This window comes from Berghia stephanieae, chromosome 4, assembly GCF_034508935.2.
Source record: "Berghia stephanieae isolate SIO BIC M18660-M18661 chromosome 4, UCSD_Bste_1.3, whole genome shotgun sequence".
Lineage (NCBI taxonomy): Eukaryota > Metazoa > Mollusca > Gastropoda > Nudibranchia > Aeolidiidae > Berghia > Berghia stephanieae.
The window spans coordinates 11357095-11378650 of NC_088363.1; the positions used below are offsets into that span (position 1 = coordinate 11357095).

General features: G+C 34.7%; 1 protein-coding gene across 1 annotated transcript; it reads left to right on the plus strand.

Annotated features, from left to right (window-relative positions):
• Positions 1-1612: 1612 nt before the first annotated feature.
• LOC144970029 (cationic amino acid transporter 4-like) lies at positions 1613-21292 on the plus strand. Its single transcript, XM_078909206.1, has 9 exons — positions 1613-1823; positions 3277-3533; positions 7177-7298; positions 8109-8157; positions 10198-10274; positions 11729-12061; positions 13641-14786; positions 17616-17727; positions 19753-21292. The coding sequence occupies exons 2-9, from the start codon at positions 3332-3334 to the stop codon at positions 19884-19886; spliced, it is 2175 nt and encodes a 724-aa protein (XP_078765332.1). The 5' UTR covers positions 1613-1823; positions 3277-3331; the 3' UTR covers positions 19887-21292.
• Positions 21293-21556: the final 264 nt, after the last annotated feature.

Below are 21556 nucleotides of genomic sequence, written 5' to 3' on the forward strand. Positions count from 1 at the left end.
GTGTGTGTGTGGGTGGTGTATGTGTGTGTGTGTGTTGGTGTGTGTGTGTGTGTGGGGGGTGTGGGTGTGGGTGTGTGGGTGGGTGTGTGTGTGTGTTAGTGTGTGTGTGCGTGCGTGTGTGTTAGTGTGTGTGTGTGTGCGTGCGCGCGCATGTGTGTGTTTGTATTAGTGTGTGTGTGTGTGAGTGTGTGGCCCTAACAATAGCATACATTGTATTATAATTTGACAATGAATGAATGAATTTATATAGCACCCAGATCCACAATGTGCTCAGAGGCGCTTTACAAAGCAAATAAAACACAACAATAAATTGATAATTTAAGCACAGTGACAACAATCCATCCTTATATTGTCAAAGCTGTTGTGGATAGTTTTATTTTGAGCAGCTGTCACGTGGATTAACGCCATTACAGCTTAGTTTGGTTTTAGATTACTTGATCTGATTAATCCTCACTTTACCACCTACAGCAAAATCGTCACATTTGTTACGATTCAGTTTATTTTGTGTAAGGTGTTTTGTAGAGAGCTTGTTTGAGTTTTAAAACTCAATTTTTCTGCTGGGTAAGCCTGCCATTTTTTTGGGGGGGGGGGGGGGGGGGGGGGGGGGGGGGGTAGTGGAAATGATCGGTAAGGAGAGAGTTAACCACACACACGCTCCCTCTCTCTCTCTTTTCTTTCTTATCTCTTATCTATTTATCATACACATATATATTTTTATATTATATATATATATATATATACTATATAACACTATATAAACAACAAATACAACAAAAAACAAAAAAACAAACAACAAAAAAAAAAAAAAAAAAAAAACCCAAAACAAACCAAACAAACAAACAAAAACATCCCCCAAAAAACAAACAAAAATAAAACAAACAAACACACAAAGAAAACAAATCAAAACTCTGTTTGTTGTAAAGACGGGTTTCCAAGCAAAATCAACTCTAATATATCAAATTTCTTTACATGACAGATATGTTGTATTGTCTTTGGCCTTCTAGATTGAACTGTAAATTGGTATTATGTTCTTCTGAAAAGTGTGTATGAAGCAGAGTCAGAAAAAAAAAACAAGAAATAAAAAATCCCCCCCCCCCCCCCCCCCCAAAAAAAAAAAACTAAAACAAAACAACCAAAACAAAACAAAACAAACCAAACAAACAAAAAAAAACAAAACAAAAACACTAGTGCCTGCTCCCTAATTTGTCACATCAGTATGTCCTTCACAAATCAAGAGATGTTTTGCTCACTGCAATGCTAATTCTATGGGGAAAAGGTACTTTAGAGTATATGTATGTTTTTTCGTGACCACATAATGAATGTGACTAAAATAGTTCATACTAATTTTTTTTCGGCTGAGTTGATATTTAATTTATTCAAGACTGGTGTGTAAATGATCATAGTTATCAGCTTTTCTAACTACAGACCTTCCAGACGAAGTAAGATTTGTAGATCAATCGACAGGTAACATAATATGATATAAAAATAGTAAACAAATAAATAAATAGATAAATGAAGCTAAATAAATGAATGAATGAATGAATAAATAAATAAATAGGTAAATAAATGCGAATCGACAATCAGCTCTTCTAATGGAAAAGTTAAAATCGTAGGTATTAGGTAGGCTAGCTGACGAGATGATTTGTTTGCCTTGGAGGGCCGTTCACTTCACACGCACTTCACAACTTGGATTCGTTCGTCTACATTAAATGCAACAAATTTTGTTGATGGTGATTTGGAAGTGGCTTAAGTTAGAAAGTTTTGTAAAATAGGACTGGACTCTTGTTTAGGTTTTTCAAGTCCAGCGAGGGAAACGTAAAAATGTACGTTGAATTTTGTCGAAATGGACATTGTGACATATGTCTCTCTCTCTCTCTCTCTCTCTCTCTCTCTCTCTCTCTCTCTCTCTCTGCTGAGACTGAGTTCACCGAGTCACTCTCTCTCTCTCTCTCTCTCTTTCCCTCCCTCTCCCTCACTCTTCCTCTCTCTCTCCCTCTCTCTCCCTTTCCCTCACTCTCCCTCCATCTCTCTCTCTCACTCTCCCTCTCCCTCACTCTCCCTCCCTCTCTCTCTCTCTCACTCTCTATCTCTCTCCATTAATTGGGTCACTAAATGAATGATAAAGAATCCATTTCCATGGATTGTTTTTAATAAATCATTTTTATTATTCGACTTTGCTTCCAATTATTTTCACGTTTCACTAATTTCCTAATTTCTGGAAAAGCCATACCTACTGACGAAGTCTTGTGATTTGTCTTAAATTAAAATTGGAATTATCTCAGTCTTGGCCTCGCTGATAAGTTGGCCAGATGTGAAAACTTCTATTCTAATTCAACAGAGCTATCTAGACGTCTATAACCGATTCAAGACAAATGAAAGACTTTTCTTCGATTCTGAGAGAAAAAAAGTGTTCAATTTTTCTCTACAATGAAACTAGTCTCTCTCTCTCTTTCTCATTTCTCTCTCTCTCTCTCTCTCTCTCTCTCTCTCTCTCTCTCTCTATATATATATATATATATATATATATAGAGAGAGAGAGAGAGAGAGAGAGAGAGAGAGTTGAGAAACTGATTGACCTGATATAATAATGCATTTTATATCAAGAAACAATAAGGGTAAAATATTTAACGACTTATATCTTATAGCATTTTACCTCATCATGGTTAATTAGCATGTAAATTATTCAGATTTTAATTCCGATAATTGTAGAAAGTTGCATCAAAATAGTACTTTTTTATGAGGAGCATGAAAAAAATGAATACGATAGTGACACAAAAATGTTACCAATTATCAAATTCAAATGTTGCTCTGGTTGTAAAGCATTAATTTATGGCATTTTTATTTTTATAGTGAAAGACTAGCGTCAGAATTAAACTTAAACAAAACAAACCTGTTTCTTTTCAGTTGTAAGACAAAGACTTCATGAAGTCAAGGCACATAATTATATATTGAGCTTTTATATAGCGCAATATCCACTTAACATGCTCAAAGCGCTTTACAAGGGGTCCCTGGTCAACAGCAACATTTAACATGTAGGACGAGACATGACGCCTGTTAGGCGATATTACAATTTTTCGGACAAAGACAACGCTGTTAATGGCCAGGTACTCATTTTACACCTGAGTACGGTGAGGGAATGTGAGTAAAGAGTCTTTTCCAAGGACTCAACTATGCGTCGAATGAGGCTCGAACCCAGGACCTTCCGATCTGAAAGCAAGTGTCATACCACATGACCACATAGCCGTATATATAATTTGATATTAATTTTATTTTCAGTTTCAAAGAATTGGGGCCAATGTTGAAATAGAAAGCTGTTTGTCGACCTTTGAGAATGGTGTCTGGATCACGATGGAGGAATTACTTTCAATATCTGAGGCATCGTGTGGTTCGTCAGAAGGAATGCGATCCCGGTGATCTGAACACAGAGCTGAGGCGTTGTCTGTCTACTCCAGATCTCACATGTCTTGGAGTTGGGAACACAATTGGCGTGGGCATTTATGTTCTATTGGGTGTCATTGCCAAAGAAAATGCTGGTATGCTTTTTTAAAAATTTTGTTTAAATTTTTTCATTTTTATTTCACCTTTTGTGATAAACTCGATGTATGAAAATGTTCCATCATCTCTCTAAGGTACACTTTACTTTGGAATAAATACAATTAACCAAAATATCATTTTGGTTAAAATAGGTGACTATGTCTTTTACACAGACTAAATAATTTGTAGGATAGAATAATGAGTGGGCGGGTGGTTGGATGGGAGCATCACCCTTGAATCATATACCTATGATGTTCGCATGGGTGTACGATCCGATAGTGATGTCGTTTCTTCTTCTCTTTACTAGCCTATCCTGCTTCTTTGGTTTGTGATTGTATTTTTGACAGGGGATATTTTTTTTCCTGTAAATCCTCTGCCTGTTTGTTCTTGGTTATTTATAATTTAGCTTATGATATCTTTAGGTTATGATTTTGATTGACATTTGTACTATTTTTGTTAGATTGCTTGTTTTTTTGTTTCAGCGGTCTCTCATATAACCTCAATTGTGTTGGAAGAGACCTAAAGCAACAAACAAACAAACAAAAAAAAATAATGAGTGGGGTCCTGATAGCACAGTCGGAGATTCTTTTTCTGACCTCCATGTCCACCAAGCAGTGATTGGGTAGCTGGGTCTGTTAGATCTGGTGGAAAGTAATTGGTGATAAACTAGCATCCCTCTCAAAAGTGTAGCAAGCAATTGATACTGTCCAATACTCTTCAACAGTCGTAACGTCACTTCCTTCCTCATGACGCATGGTAACTTAGTAACACTGGCTCTAAACTATCAGATCAATGGCGGATGCCCGTATGAAATATTTTCTACGGCGAGCATGGATGCCCGTATGAAATATTTTCTACGGCGAGCATAAAAGCTATCCAGAGGGAAAAAACCCCATAAATTTGATCATGTTTTGACTTTTACACATTCTGATCACAAGGCATATGAAAAGTTCTAGCCAGCATGAAGAATAACAAGTAATGATTTTCTTTGTTTAGAACCAAGATGGATGCATTGCTGGGCGGCGTGACATCAGACTACTGAATCCAGTTAACGCTATAGAAATCGGGATAAACTCTGACTCCATATAAGACAATTTTGGACTATAGTCGACTTCCAAGTGGGATTGGGTTCTTGCGGAAAAAATGTTACCCCATACCCAATGAATAAATAATACTGTGAAATTGAATATAAGCTTCAATTTAGTGTACGAAAACAGATAGAATGGACATTTCGGTTTTCCCCTTTCTCAACAAAACAGTATGAATTAAACAGTACAGACGAATGAGATAATGTGGTAGTGGTGTTGTGAAGATGAATAAACAAAAACAAATGAAAAGAAAACAGGATTTGAAGAAAAATTTGAAGAAATATATATACAGTCCACTCCGGATAATTGCAACTTGGTTAATCGCAACATTTCCCAAGAAACTGAATTAATTCTATATAAAAGTCACTGGTTAATTGCAACAAACTGTGGTTAATCACAACAAATTTTCGCCCTCAAGAAATCAATCAACCAAAATATCATTTTAAAATTTCATCATGGAAGAACTTGTGACAAGTTGAAAACTCTAGAGTTTGCGGGATTTAGTGTGTCACCACTCTATTAGAGACGAAAGAAGGGGAGCTTTGCAGTATGGTTTTGTGATGTCATCTGTGGCCATGAAATAAGAGTCGCTGGGGGTGGATATAGTCTTTACAAAAGATAGACAATGGCAGTTGTAAAAGAGAGACTGAGCGATATTCTTTGTTTTGGATTGACAACTGTACATTGTGACCAACGAGTTTGGTGAGAGCTCATTGTCTCTCATTACGATTAATCTCTGACTTTTACAAAGGTTGAAAGCAAAAAAGTGAAAGTGAATCAAATCTGAATAAGATGTCGACTTGCATCACAGCTGGTTTTTCGCTTGGCAAAGTCTATGCAGGGCTGCCATATGGTTTTTATTTCAATCATATTGCTCAGTCTGTGGTGGACTAAGATCAATGTTTACTACAACTGGTTTGAGTTTACAATATATGTGTAAAATGTTGCAACAGTGGACTGTAGAAAACGGTAGGGTTGCCTGAAGCCGGTGATCATAAAATACTAACGAAAGAGTGAAAATGGAGAGGCTTCGTATGGGAACAAAACAGAACAGAACTGCTTTGTTCCCATACGAAACCTCTCCATTTTCACTCTTTGGTTAGTATTTAACAGTGGACTGGAAACTCAACTTCGGTTAATTGCAACGTTGGTTAATCGCAACATTTTTGGTGATCACAAGGTGTTGCGATTATCCAGAGTGGACTGTATTTATATGTATGACTCATCATTTTTAAGCTCCAAATTGACAGAGGTAATCATGCTCAAAGATAACAATGTGTGTTTCAAATCAGACATGTAGATAAAGGCTTATTGATGATTTTAGAAATAAAAATTCCACATGTCACTGTTTGAGGTTTTGTGATAGGGAATATCGTAAGCAAAAAGATAATAATTTTTCCCTTCAAAAATGAGAGTTCAAAGGAAAGTTGCCAGTTAGAGATTAAATAAAAGATTTATAGATACATTTTTAATAATCTGATTTATCTTGTTGAATTTATGTTGATTGTATAGATAATAGATCAGGTTTTTAAATTTTTCTTAAAAGCAAAAAAACCCCAAAAAAAACAAAAAAACAAAAAAATTTTATATGACCCCTATGAGTCATTTATGTGTCTATTGAATAATGGGAGTGTCTCTTTTATTTGTAGGTTCTAACCTTTGAAGGGATACATTTGTTTTGGATCCATTGAATTTTCGTTTAAAAAAATGCATGCACCTCTCTATTTCTAAATTTCTCATTCAACTGAATCATCTGGGTGATTTTGCATCGAGAATAATCCATCCACCTTTTTAAATAACTGCCATTTTCCTGGGTAACTGCAGTCACTCAGTTGTAACAACCACTCTCTGTATGAGGCAGAGAAGATTAAAAAATAACAAAACTAAACAAAACACCAAGTACTCAGACCATCGTTTGTATCAAGGAAGCATGAAGACTTTGCCCCTGAAACAGGGGAAAATATCGGTATTGAATTACTTGAAGCTCTTTACAATAAAGGGTATTAAAACAAAATAGAATATAAAAGTTATAAAAAAAAAATAGAGCATATATATATATAATATATAATAATAATATATATATTATATTATATATATATTATATATATATATATATAGCACAAAATGTACGGCTATGTGGTCTTGTGGTATGACACTCGCTTTCGGATCGGAAGGTTCTGGATTCGACCCTTATTCTGCACATGTATATTATATTATATGAGTGAGAGAAACACACACCACTATCATCACTATCACCACTACAACTACCATCATCATCGCCATCGAGATCTCTCAATTATTTTTTTTTTTTACTATATATGTATCCTGATGGTGGAAATATTCCAATTGTTTTAAAAGATTGTATCCTATCACTTACTTACTTATCCGAACCAGCGACCACCTGAGCTCTAGCCCTTCGGTCTTGTGCCATGATGTAGAAGTTAGACGTCTTTTGTAGTTGTTCCAGGTGACATTGCATCCTATCAAAAGATCACGATTGTCACTCATGTTTTTGACCTTGTTTTATGCCCCCCTCCCCCCTCCCTCTCCTCAGGTCCATCAACAGTCCTGTGTTTCCTGATTGCCATTGGCATCACCATGTTGAATGCTTTGGTCTATGCAGAGTTCTCTAGTTGTGTTGCACAGACTGGGGCAGCCTACACATTCTTGTATCAGGTAACACACTAAAGACACACAAGTCTACCAATTATTGAATATGCGCTTATCGTAGACTTTTAGAAGGCCTTTGATTTTGTACTGGTAGAAAAGATTTGGAAAGTTGATGGTGTTAGTGGCTTATAAAGAAATAAAAATAAGAAAGCTGTGATTATGATGTAACGAATTGCAATATAAAATACCACATGATCAATTTAGAGTATGACAATGTTACATATTGTCACTTGTTTTGGTTCACATAGGTGCGGCTATGTGGTCTAGTGGTATGACACTCGTTTTCGGATCGGAAGGTCCTGGGTTCGAGGCTCGTGTTCGGCGCATAGTTGAGTCCTTGGAAAAGGCTCTTTATTCGCATTCTCTCACCATACTCAGGTGTAAAATGAGTACCCGGCCTTTAACAGCGTTGTCTCTGTCCGAAAAAATTGTAATGCGTCATGTCCCGTCCTGCATATTAAATGTTGCTGTTGACCAGGAACCCCTTGTAAAGTGCTTTGAGTGCTTATAGTGGATAGCTATATAAAGCTCAATTTTTTATTTTTTTAAAGCTAAATTTTCAAATTTCCATCAATGATATCATATCAGAAAAATCAATCTTTGATTTAGCGTTTACAGGTCTTACCGCCTTCCTTGTGTTATGACCCCTATCATTAATGTTGTTGTTGTTGTTGTTGTTGTTGTTGTTGTTGTTGTTGTTGTTGTTGTTGTTGTCATTTTGCCAAACTTTAAAGTGTTTACCATTTATTTAATTTACATAGCATTGCTCGGTTGTAATTGTGTTTTTTCTGTTTGCCATTTTAATGTCTCTTTCAGATTGTGGGTGAATTCGTCGCCTTTCTGTGTGGATGGCTGATGATAGTCAGTAAGTTTTTTTTTTAATTTTTTATATACCTCATACATGGTTGACAAAATTTTACATCACTGTTGCTTTGTAGCTTACACTATTTTCATAACATTCTTCTAGAAATATTGTTTATCTTGGAAGCAAATGCTATGCAAAACTACAGCAATACAGATTCAACTTCAATAGTGAATAAACTATTGATCTGTGTTCTCACGCCTGAGTGATGGGACATTAGCCAAACCATTCAAAGAAAAACAAAAGTCTGTTGATAGGAACAAATACTAATGTTGACTTTTGTCAAAAATGAAAATGAACGGGGATAGAGCAAGTACTCTTGGATAAGATTAATGAATATCCAAATTATTAGAATAGAATATCAGCCATCTTTGATAGGGTCCAGCACCTTTGAAGGTGGATCCCTGAAAAAGGCTGGTATTTTATTATATTAGTATAATTTGTCTTGTAATTTTTTTCACTCTGTTCTGCCATCAAAGCTCAGTCTAAATTCGTGCAACATTTTTTCATATTATTTTATCAGAAGGCTGTCGTCTCTCATTGTAAAATGAAGGGTTTATCTCAATTTTTTGAAATGTTTTAAATAGATTGCTGTTGGATAAATAGAATCAGGCTTGTTATAACACTTAATAACTTCTAATCAGAAAGGGGGGCAAAATAACAAGAACAAACGAGTTCAGACTGTATATTTTATTTCATTCAGTTTGAATATATTTAAAAACTTCTGTGCTTTTATCTGTTTCTCCCTTTTAAATATTTTTTTTTCTTAAAGAATATGCAAAGTGAAATGTACAACATATTTTTACTTATGTTTTAACTCTTTCAGCGCTACTGGCCGCACTGTACGGCCAGAGCTGAATCTGGTCTACTGGCCCATGGCCGCAGAGTGCGGCTGGTCTTGAAAGGCAAAAACAATAATGTAATCCAATCCTACTTTCTACAAAAGTGCTATAAATTCAACAAATGATATCATTTCTTTCATCAGAACATTCAATTGGGCCTAGGGGGGTCGAATTCGAATGTTGCTTTGTCTTAGCTTGTCATTCTATTGCTGTCTCAATCAGGTGTCAGCCATTTTGTGACAGAAATGTGAATATAGCCCAAGCTGAAAGAGTTAAGGGTATTTAAGGAACACTTGGTCCATTTTAAATCTGTACTACTGATATGGTGTGATGTACTTGTGTTTTCCTACTTGTCCAATGAAGCAATGTGTATTCAAATAATATCAATGAATTATATTTCACTTTCTGTACTGCATTACACAGTTCCTCTCCGCCTCCCCTCTTTGGACTTAATTAAGTGCGCACCTTTTATAAATTTCTGTTGTTCTATTTTAATTCATGCTTCCTTACAAAGGAGCATACTATTTCCTGCCCATCAATGTTTATGTTTATGCATCTTAACAACGCCACTACCACAATATCTCATTCGTCTGTAGTGTTTCATTCATCTTGTTTTGTTGATAAGGGGAAACCTGAAACATCCACATCATCTGTTTTCGTATATTAATCTGAAGCTTACTGTTAGGCACCAACCGCAGTGCATAAAATAACTGACAGGGAAGACACTCCTTGGTTGCCAATCATCAAGTTGATTTATTCAAGTTCTTTAAATCATAATATATCACAGACTTAGTAATATTAAACATGCAGTATAGAAATATACATCAACAGAAATATACGTTATGTAATATAACGTCAATGCACAAGTGTAGTTAACTAATGATACAAATATAATGTATTCTATTAATATATTCAATTGTGACATTATTTAGAAATAGCTAAATGTAATTAAGTGTATTATTCATGGAAGTAAATTATTAGTTATTGCAAAGGGCAATAACTCAATAATAACAATACACCATAGCACTTACATTAAATTTCACATTGTTATTTATTTCTTCGAGCAGCAACATTTACATTTTCAAATAATATCAAGAAACTATGTCATTGTCACCCCTCCAGTCATTGAGCATGCTCAAAAGTTTGACAATTTTCAAATTTTTTTATTTAAAAAAAATTGCTTTTGCTACTTCTTTGCCAGTGTCCCTGTGTTCTGGCTGTGTCGGAGCCAGAGCTTGGAGTGGCTTGTTGGATTCTTTCTTTGATCACTCATTCCAGGTTGGTGCAGATTTATTTTTAAATCACACCTGTCCAAACATTGATTAAACAATGATATAGATAGTATGTGCTTGGCTAAGAAGCTCATAACATTGCCATCCAGAAGTATAACGGACCAACACACAAAACTATGTGTAACCACGAATGTTTATATTCTGATTAATACAGTTTAGTGAGAACTACTCATAAACGCGGATGGCAAAAAACAATAACAAAGACCTGAGTGACGTCAACTGCGAACTATCTATATTTTTTTTTAAAATGATAAATTACATGATGATAACACGTGTAAATGGGATAGTAAGCTGCTAGAATCTGTGGACTGTAAAAAGTAATAAACAAAAATGAATAGAACATCTTCAATAAAAAATAAAAATATCCAACACGGAACGTTTTGGTCTCAATACTCTTCTGTGGAAGAGAGGACCTACCAACTTTCTTTGTCGTCGATTTGGAATTTAGTAATGTATTTATGATTTTATTGGGTTTTTTTAATTGTTGGCTGAAGAAGGGTATTGAGCCTGAAACATTCCGTATTTGGTATTTTGTTCATTTTTGAAGCTGTTACTTTCATTTTTGTTTATTAAATTACACTAGTATAGCTCTTGATGTGACTCAAATCAGATCATAATCTTGGTTGGTCTGTTACATTTTAATTCATAGCTACAATTCATTTTAAAAATAAATAAAATTTTAGAGCACTAATCTCCACCAAACGTGTTCAATGGTGATATACAAGACATAGTTGACATGGGAACTTAAAGAAAATTAAATGTTACAATTTGTTACAGTGAATGACATAATCAGTCGGATGGTGAAAAGGTTTGAACTGAGATATTGCCAAGTTTAGTTAGAAGGTCAATTTTTTATAAAAAATGACTTCTTGTCATAAATGATTAAATCAACCCTATTTGTACATCTTCGGGAAATATCAAAGCTTAATTTCACTTCTAAACATTTTTACAGCTAGTCAAGATGAAAAGTATGAAATTTGAGAAAAGTTGCTGGATACTTTTCCAATGCATCTGACCATAACCTCATGAAAAAATCACCCGATTTACTTCAAATAAAGATTAAAATGCTCCGGGGAGCATAGGCCTTTCGAAAATGAAAAAAAAAAAAAAATGCATCCAAAATTTTCACCTTCCGACTGATTATGTCATGCACTGACACATTTAAGAAAATCAAATATTTCAGTTGTGAATGATCTATTGTTATGCTGAAATGGACAGAATTTGAAGAACGAGGTTTTGAAATATTAAGGAAATCCACACAAACAGAAGCCACCCAGGCCAACATAAGTGAACTGCAGAAAATCATGTATGTTGTTTATGTTGTTCAATTGTATTTCAGACTGTTATTAGTGATTCATCTTTAAATTAAGGAATAAAAAAAACAAACAAAAAACTTATATTATTTTATACTTTTTTTGTTTTGTTTCTTTAATATTTCAGAATTTTAGTAAATCTGTTTTTGGAGAGATTGAGTTTGGACGGCCATTTGCGGAGCATTTAGACTTGATGGCGTTTGCCTTCCAAATCTTGGTAATGTTGATTGTGTCCTGCAATGTTCGCTGCTCCTCTGTCCTGACAACCACGTTGAGTATCATCACTGTGTCCGTGTTGCTGTTTGTAGCTGGGGCTGGTGTCATATACGGGGATAAGGCCAATTTCATCAACAAGGACCATGGCGGTTTCATGCCGTTTGGAATCACTGGTGTCATCAAAGGAGCTTCTCTGGCCATCTACGCCTGCAGTGGATTTGAAATTGTCTCCATGTCAGCAGAGGTAATGATGATGAACTTTATATTTTTGTTTTACTATTATTATTATTATTATTATTATTATTATTATTATTATTATTATTATTATTATTATTATTATTATTATTATTATTATTATTATTTTATTATTATTATTATTGTTGTTGTTTTTGTATAATAATAATAGTAATAATAATAGCAATGTTAATAATAATATTAGTATTGTTAATAATAATCATAATATTAGTAATGTTAATAATAATGATAATGATAATAATAATAATAATAATAATAATAATAATAATAATAATAATAATAATAATAATAATAATAATAATAATAATAATAATCATAATAATAATCATAATTATAATAATCATAATCATAATAATAATCGTCGTTGTCATTCTTCTTCTTCTTCTTGTTATTATTACCATTAAGAAATTACACTTCCTGTGAGATTATTCCTTCAATTAGTAAAGTGATATCAAACATAATTAATTAATTCACACTGCCTGTTATTTTAAAGAGCAGTAGATTGTGACGATTCGAGCCACTCCCGGAGAGTCGGTAGAAACGTCAACAAAAGAAAAGAAAGATAGACAGAGGGAACTCGTTGATAAGTTCCCTCGGAGTGGAAGATCAGGCCACTACACTGAATCTAGCCTGACCAGAGAGAAGAGAAAGCCTGTGTTTCACGACTAGATAATGTTATTGATAAAATAAATGGAGATTCAAGGTTTACAAACACGATCCATTTATTAAGGAAACTAAATTACATGTATAACACAAAGAGGAATGACACAGCTCTACTTATCCATTCATCCTTGTCTTTCTCCCTGACATCCACGAATAAGGACACACCACAATAATTAAATGATATAAAACACGACCGCTGTTTGGCAGTATTGCGTTCAGCTGGACGAAACTGACAAGAACTGCCTCTGATTTCCCGCATCTTGCTTATATAGCGCCGGGCTCGAACCCTGACTGAATAAAAGAGGCATTCAAAATGCCTAGCAACCCGGGGAAGGTACAGTCAACTCCTGACTCATTTGGGTTGTGTCCCAGCAACCATTACCAGGGTCTAACATAGATGTATTGTATTTCTAAACCAATATATGTGTGCGTCCTTGACATAATCAGTCTCAAGGTGAAAATGTTTGTTTTGCTTTTTTTTTGCATTTTTTAAAAAGCCCAATGTCTCCTGAGCATTTTAATCTTAATTTGAAGCAAATCCGGTGATTTTTCATGAAGTTATGGACATATGCATGGGTTAGGGTGTGAAACCTTAATTTTGAGAAAATCGCTTCCAAAGTTGACAAGAATTGATATTAAATATAATAATTACCTTCATAAAAAAATTAAATTAAAATATTTAGGAGTAGAATTCAATTAAAATATTTCAGCGATATGAAGAAAAATGTTTGATTCTTGATAACTCATTTTCCTTAAAAAATTGACCTCTTGAATAAAATTGTCAATATCTCTGTTCAAAGCTTTTCACCATGCGACTGATTTTCTCAGGGACGCCCACATATTAGACGTTGTTTGTTGTGATCTATGTAAAAAAAATAATTGTATTATTATCTCATATTTTTCAGGAGGCAAAGAATCCCCATAAATCTGTGCCTAGAGCCTTGATCCTGGAGTTGGTAACCGTGGCATGTGTTTACATAGCAGCAGCAGTTGGGCTTCTTTTTCTAAGTCCTTATTGGTTGATTGACACAGTCGCACCTCTTCCAAGTGCCCTGGACAATGCTGGGATGAAGTGGGGAAAAGTTATTGTCACTATTGGGCCATTGTTTAGTTTCACCAATCTTCAGATGTTGAATATGTTTGGTATAACAAGGATGCTTTACCGTATGGCAAAAGATGGACTTTTTTTCCCATTTTTTCTTGGCATCAGTAAAACGACGGGTGTTCCAGTCTACGGTATCGTTTTCGTCGGTCTTCTCACATCTGTATTGTCGTTGATTTTTGATCTGTCGTTCTTAGTGGAGATTACCATTCTACTCATGCTCATTACATTCACGATTTCAGGATCTGCTCTCATCAAATTGAGGCTGACCAAACCAAAATCCTACACCAAGCTTGAGAGAATAACTCAGGACTCAAACAATTCTTCTTGTCTGGAATCTCAGAAAACCAAGCACGGTGACAATAAATATCACCCTCTGGTTAATAATGATTCTTTAAACAATCTAGCTGATTTCGACGACAACCCTGCGATAGAAAATGATGGAGATTTAGCGTCCTATACCATTTGTTCACCGGAAAGAGATGATGACCCTGCTACATTTGAAATGGATCGCATTCCTCATGAGAGAGAGATACGTCGAGGGGAGAATAGTGACAGTGACGATGAAGGGGAGGAAATTTTATTCACAAAAAATTCAAAATCTAATTCTGCTTCTGTACGTAATGGTAATATTACAGACAATCATATGACAACTATTGACACTAAAACAGAAGCAATGGTGCACGACTCTATCAGGTCATCGCTGAGGCTCAGGATGGCTGAAAAATGTTTTCCGTTTGTCCCCGGTGTTTTGTCTTTGAATACTTTGATATTTATGCATTGGGTGTGCTGTACGGGCATTGCTGTCCAGATTAATTATGGATGGAGAGATTTGGTGAATGCCTCTGTCGTTGGCATTCTTGCCATATCAGTGCTTCTATTCGTACTGGTTCTCCTTACGGTTATTCTCTGGATGAACAAGGTTGAAGACTCCAGCTCCAGTTTTCAGGTAGGTGGATACTGTTATTTTATGTTTGGAGATGTTAAACGGAGATGAAATTTTAAAAAAGAATCTGAAAACACAACTTTTTTCCCATGCCTTTAAGTCTGTTGTATATTTTAATTTGTGCATTGATTAACTGTTGATTGTAACTTAACTGTTTTTTGTTGTTTTATTTTAATATTTCATTAAAAAAAAAAATCCTAGCGCCTTGAGCACTTTTGAGTGGACGTGTGCGTTTTATAAATGTTTCCTTATTATTATTTAAGAATAGGGTTCTGGGAAGCGACTCTTGACCATTCCTCTAAGGTCAGGTAGCTCATCTCTGACTTTCTCATCTATTGCCCACTGTCTTTTGTCTCCCTCCAGTGGCTTCCTGTATAGCCTTGGCTTGAAACCATCTAATTTTGCCTAAACAACAGTAGATATCATTCTCTGATAGTAAATCGATCAGATGTATTACAACAATATAATTTTTTTTCTTCTGATTGGCAGATTTTTATGATTTGTTTTTTTTTTTTAATTTGTGCTGGGGCCTTGCAGTGATATCAGAGAACACAAAGGGATAAATTGCTTTTGGGATTTATACTAGTGCTCTGTTTTATGCAGTCCCCTTTGTCTTACATTAACCAGATCATTTCTTTGACTCCTACAAACAAAAAGTGATTCATTGGTGCATTGAAAACACTGTTTATCTTTCTCATCTTTCTGAACACGCTCTGGTGTGGTTATAACGTAATGTACATAAAAGAATATACCAGCTTTGAGAAAGAACATACATCAGTCAATATAAGCCACTACCAAGCACAGGAAAAAAATTATTGTTCTAACCTCTCCCTAAAATAGTAACGTGTAATGATATCATGTTTACAATAATAATTTCTGAAGTCAGATTATCAAACGTTGAATTTCACTAAAATTTTATTTTTGTAAAAGAAATATCATTAAAATATTTTTGAAAATATCTTTTACTCAGAGATGACGAAATTGAAATGGATTGAGGGGTAGAATAAATGATTTCTTACTCTCTTGCGTTTTGGAATTTGAACTTTGTTCCCAATGCGCACTCACAAGCTCGTGAAGCGGTTGGGAAAACGTCTGGAATTCCAAAAAGCAAGAGTGTAAGAATGGTATAATACATCTTTTAAAATACGGACTGATGACAGACGAGTGTGGTGCTAGACACAAGGATGCATATTACTCTAGCATCTATTAAATTCTATTGAACTCGTCCCCTTTGTATTACTGTTTTGACAGTACTGTAGATCTTAAGTTTTTATGGGGTCTGACATGATTTAATTTTGTCACAAATGGTGCAAAACTCATTAAAACTGAATAATGCTTAAGCTGAAATAAATAAATCCAGTGAATTTCTGTTTATTACTTTTCTTAAACTTTTTATTAACTAATTTCTATCATTAGATTTACCTTTTTTATTATTATTATTATTTGCTTAATTATTTTAAGAATATTCCTTAGTCTACAGCAAAACTCTATGTAAATTTATGGAAGTGGATAGATCAAAAGTTCTTCTTTTCTTATCTTATCTTATCTTTAAAAAAGAAAAAGAATTGATTAACTTGCTGTGTCAAATCATGACTTTTTCACTTTTGATATAATGCCCCCATAGTGGGCAGGGAGGCACAAACTGTGTTTTTTTATCCCCTTATATCTGTTTTCCTACTTGCTTTCTGTCTTTGACTTTGAATGAGATTACTTGGTTTTGTCCTAGCCGTGGCTGGGATGGAATCAGTCGAATTTATTGTTATTTCGAGAGATGATATTTTTATGATTGTAAATCATCTCTCTGTCACGTTCTGTTACTTTTTATTTTTGCTTGTTAATATCATGATTTGTAAACATTTGAGTGTATTCCTCTTAGTTTAGTAGGGTCCTGTGCTTTTGTCTGGATGAGACTTTAGGGTGATCTCAAAATAAGTACACTGTCAGTGTGCTCTAGGAATCTAGTTCTTATCTGAACCAGTCCTCTCTGTCTACTTTTTCTCATATGCTTTTAATCCTAAATTTAGAATTTTTCGACTATCTTATTTTCTTCCATTTTTACTGGTGCTGAACTGACCTAAATGTCGCAAGCACCTTAAAACCCCTTGAGAACAAAAACAAACAATCAAATGACCTAATTGTGTCACAAATGGCGAAAAACTCATACAAACAAAACAACTCACAATGTTAAAACAGGAAAATGCTTAAACTGAAATATATAAACAATTCCAGTTAATTTCTGTCTCATTTGTTTAAAAATTAGATATACTTTAGTGTAAAATGTATTGTAATATATTGGAGTTGTTTGGCTATGTGCGAATGTAGTTTATTTATGTTATAGTTAGGCATTTTGTGTTGTGCATGTTTTGCATGTGAGTGTGAATTTTGACTGCATGAACATATAGGCACTTTTTGTTCCTTATGAACATCGTAAGACGATTGTTTTGGTGTTAAGTTAGTTAGTGAAAGAACTCCATCCGAGCTAGTCATGTTTTATATTTATTTTAAATTTACTGAATCGTGTTTGATACAAATATGGTACGGATAGTGCTCGACATGTAGCAATGGAGCGAATTATTATTTTAATATTTACCACAATGTTGGAGTCTACATCATTGTTTCAGGCCTAATCAGCATCGTCGATGGCTGATTAGGCCTGAAACATCGATGTAGACTGACTCCAACATTGTGGTAAATATTAAAATAATATTTTAAATTTACCATATGATTGATAATAAATAAATAGAGTTAACGAAGTCTGAGCTGAGTCGTTACACTTGCTATGTCAAATCCTAACGTTTTGCCTTTTGACACGTCCTGATTTTACCTCCCTAGACACCTCTGATGCCTTTGATCCCGACTCTGTCCATCACCTTAAGCACCATCTTGTTTTTGTCATCAGTCAAGATGCAAAGTTGTATAGAAATGGTTGTACTGGTTGTTGTTGGTGAGTGAGAAAATCAACTTGCACATCAAATTTCATTTTTTCAGATATCAGTATTCTAAAAGTAGTCCTTCGTAGCGACAAGGCCCATGTACTTTATATTATGGTTTCTATAGCATTAAATAGATATTAGCAGTTACTTGTTACCCTATCAGGAGTCCCAATAGCTCAGTTGGCAGAGCTCTTGGTTGACAGGCAAAGGGACCGAGATCGATCATGGGGGCAGTCGAGATTTTTTCTGACCCTCCTGTCCACCCAGCAGTGAATGGGTAGCTGGGTCTGTAAGATTTGGTGGAAAGTACCTTGCCATAGACTAGCGTCCTATCAAAAGGAAAACAAACAATTGCTATTATCCATTTCAGGCTATTGAAACCGGGATAAACTCCAAATCCATAGGCCTAATTAGCTCTGAAGAGCTACCTTATTTTTTTTTTTTTTTTTGTTCTATTGTGAAGTCCTTTTTGACCAGTTGTAATAGACCCAGCTACTCAATAACTGCTGGGGGTTGACAGTGGGTCAGAAAATAATTTCGACTTCACCCAGGATCGATCTCGTCCTTGGAAAAGTAAAATTCCTTGTAACCATCCATACTCTGTAGACTGCTAAATGAACTGATGTTAAAAAAAATAAAAAATGCGAGCTTTTATATAGCACAATATCCACTTAACGTGCTCAAAGCGCTTTACAAGGGGTCCCTGGTCAACAGCAACATTTAACATGTAGGACGAGACATGACGCCTGTTAGGCGATATTACAATTTTTCGGACAAAGACAACACTGTTAACGGCCAGGTACTCATTTTACACCTGAGTACGGTGAGAGAATGTGAGTAAAGAGTCTTTTCCAAGGACTCAACTATGCGTCGAGCGAGGCTCGAACCCAGGACCTTCCGATCCGAAAGCGAGAGTCATACCACTAGACCACATAGCCGCATGTTAGAAATCAGCATGCAACGAAGGATGTAAATGTGATTTAATATTGAAAAGTTTCCATCCATATGGGATTGGTCTATCACATCTAAATACAAAGGGGAAACAGTGTTGTTTTAGATGCAAAAAGTAATAAACAAAACTGATTTGAACAGCTTCATAAAAAAAGATTTATCTGGCGTCAATCTGTTTTTTATTAGCAATGTATTTATGTTTTCATTGGGTTTTTGTTTTTGTTTTTGTTGTTGTGGATGAAGAAGGGTATTGAGCACGAAACGCCCCTTGTTTGTCTGTTTTTCATTTTTTTGAAGCTGTTATATTAATTTTTGTTAATTACTTTTTACAGTCCACAGCTTCTAGCAGTCTAGTATCACGTTGACTTGTGTTTTGGATGCAATAAATACATTTACATAAAATTGTTGAATCGAATACGCTGTCAAATCATGTTTAGCAAATTACAATGGATAAAACGAAAGTCTGTTGACAAACTGATTCCTATAATTGGAGATATAAAGTAAAACGAATTCAACCGTGACCTAAACCAAGATATTATGTTTTTTGTTGACAAATTTGTTCTCCTGATTGGACAGATAAAATGAATTGAGTTCACCTAAACTTTTTTTTTTCCCCCTAAATTATTAAAATCTGTGAGGAAATGTTTTAAATATCTGAAATTATGCTATTTAAGATGAACTAATACATTATACATACTACTTAAGATGAACAAATACATTATACATGTTACTTTTACAGGTGAAAGCCAATCTGCCACTTCATTGGTTAATGACTGATCATAATGCTTTAGCAGATTTTATAAATAATCATTTGAGTCAACAGGTGGTAGAATTACCTTTGATAGAAACAGGTTTACAAGCTACTCGTTTATCAATATGTAAAAATAATTTTTAATTTTTAGATTTGCCAGTAATTCTGTGCTCGTTGGCAATTTTTTTACATAGGCTGTATGGAACAATTTTGACCTGCAACCCTATTTTTGAAAAAAGGAATTGATATTTATTTATTTATTTATTTATTTATTTATTTATTTATTTATTTATTTATTTATTTATTTATTTATTTATTCATATTTTATTCTCAGGAGCCATCCTGTACCTAGTGTTAATTTTCATGGACATGAAGGCCAGCGGCCCTGATGGGAGACAAGATGCGGAGCAAAGTCTGTCGTTGATCGGAAATGACATAGGGTCAGACAATGATGATGACGACTTGTGATCAAAGTTGTTTGTTGGTGCGGATTAGTCTCCCTTGAATCATCGAAGAAAGACAAGACATCGAAAACAACCACGAAACAGGAGCTGTCTATGAAGGATGACTTTGGATGGATGTAGTTTGTTGTGTTGGCATCGGCTGTCCATTAGACCCAGAGCTGTTTTTTTAACTCTCTCCTTCCCAACAACATGAAAATTTGTCACATTAGTTAAAATTCAACAAACATTTTTCTCTTCAGGTTTGTTTTGTGCATCACAACATTGGAAGAAAAATCTTTTGTCATATCTATAAGAACTTGATGGTGTTTTGTAAAGATTGTTTTGGTGAACATTATGTATAACATTTTTTAAAAAATTGAGCTTTTATATAGCACAATATCCACTAAATGTGCTCAAAGCACTTTTACAAGGGGTTCCTGGACAACAGCAACACTTAACATGTAGGACGGGACATGACGCCTGTTAGGGGATATTAAAATTTTTTCCGAAAGAGACAACCTTGTTCACGACCAGGTACTCATATTACAGTGCGGTGAGAGAATGTGAGTAAAGGGTCTTTTCCAAGGACTCAACTATGCACTGAGGAGGCTCGAACCCAGGACCTTCCGATCTGAACGCAAGTGTCATACCACTAGACCACATAGCCGCATGTATAGTTTGTACCAATTGGCTTTGAGTGTTAAAAAATCTATTTTTGTGTTGGTTCAGTGTGGCATGCTGGGAAAAATCCTGAAAATGGTCGGTAGGGAGAGAGTTAAAATTGCTATTTTATGTTGTTATTTTGTTGTCAACGAACATTCCTCCAATGTTATAGTGACCAAGTTCATTGAGTCAAGGATTGGAGATAACTGGTAAATTTGATGGTCAGTAAGGATCCGGCAGAGATGTACATACAGTATTTTATCTTGTCATATCAAAGTTAAACATGGTCAGTAAACAGATACCATAGATGATGATAATAATGATGATAATACTAATGATAATACTAATGATTATAATATTGCTACTACTACTACTACTACTACTACTACTACTACTACTACTACTACTACTACTACTACTACTACTACTACTACTACTACTACTACTACTACTACTACTACTATCTTTACTACTATCTACTACTACTACTACTACTACTACTACTACTACTCTACTACTACTACTCTCTACTACTACTACTACTACTTCCTAATACTATTCTTACACTACTACTACTACTACTACTACTACTACTAATAATAAATAATAGATAATAAAAAAAAGAAGAAGAAGAAGAAGAAGAAGAAGAAGAAGAAGAAGAAGAAGAAGAAGAAGAAGAAGAAGAAGAAGAAGAAGAAGAAGAAGAAGAAGAAGAAGAAGAAGAAGAAGAAGAAGCTGAAGAAGAAGAAGAAGAAGAAGAAGAAGAAGTAACAAAATAATGATAATGGTTTGAAACTGATTTTTCATTCAGCGACCAGGACCTCCATATATAAGGGTACATTGTAAACTTTGTCTCATTCAGCTATATCATATTTGAGTAGATCATATTCCACTTCTGTTATATACATCACACTGGTTATCTCTAAGGTCCCCAGTAGTTTATCAAATTGCTTTTTAATGTTATAATGTAACGAATTATATGTTCGACTTTTCCAGTGCTTATCAGCCATTTTGAAATGCTCCTCTGGTGCT

What these genes read in the sequence shown, in the direction of transcription:
- LOC144970029 (XM_078909206.1), top strand. Translation starts at nt 3,332, where the DNA reads ATGGTGTCTGGATCACGATGGAGGAATTACTTTCAATATCTGAGGCAT. An exon ending in TCTTTGATCACTCATTCCAG is followed by an intron (nt 10,275 to 11,728) that starts GTTGGTGCAGAT and finishes TTAATATTTCAG; the next exon opens with AATTTTAGTAAATCTGTTTT. An exon ending in ACTCCAGCTCCAGTTTTCAG is followed by an intron (nt 14,787 to 17,615) that starts GTAGGTGGATAC and finishes TTACCTCCCTAG; the next exon opens with ACACCTCTGATGCCTTTGAT.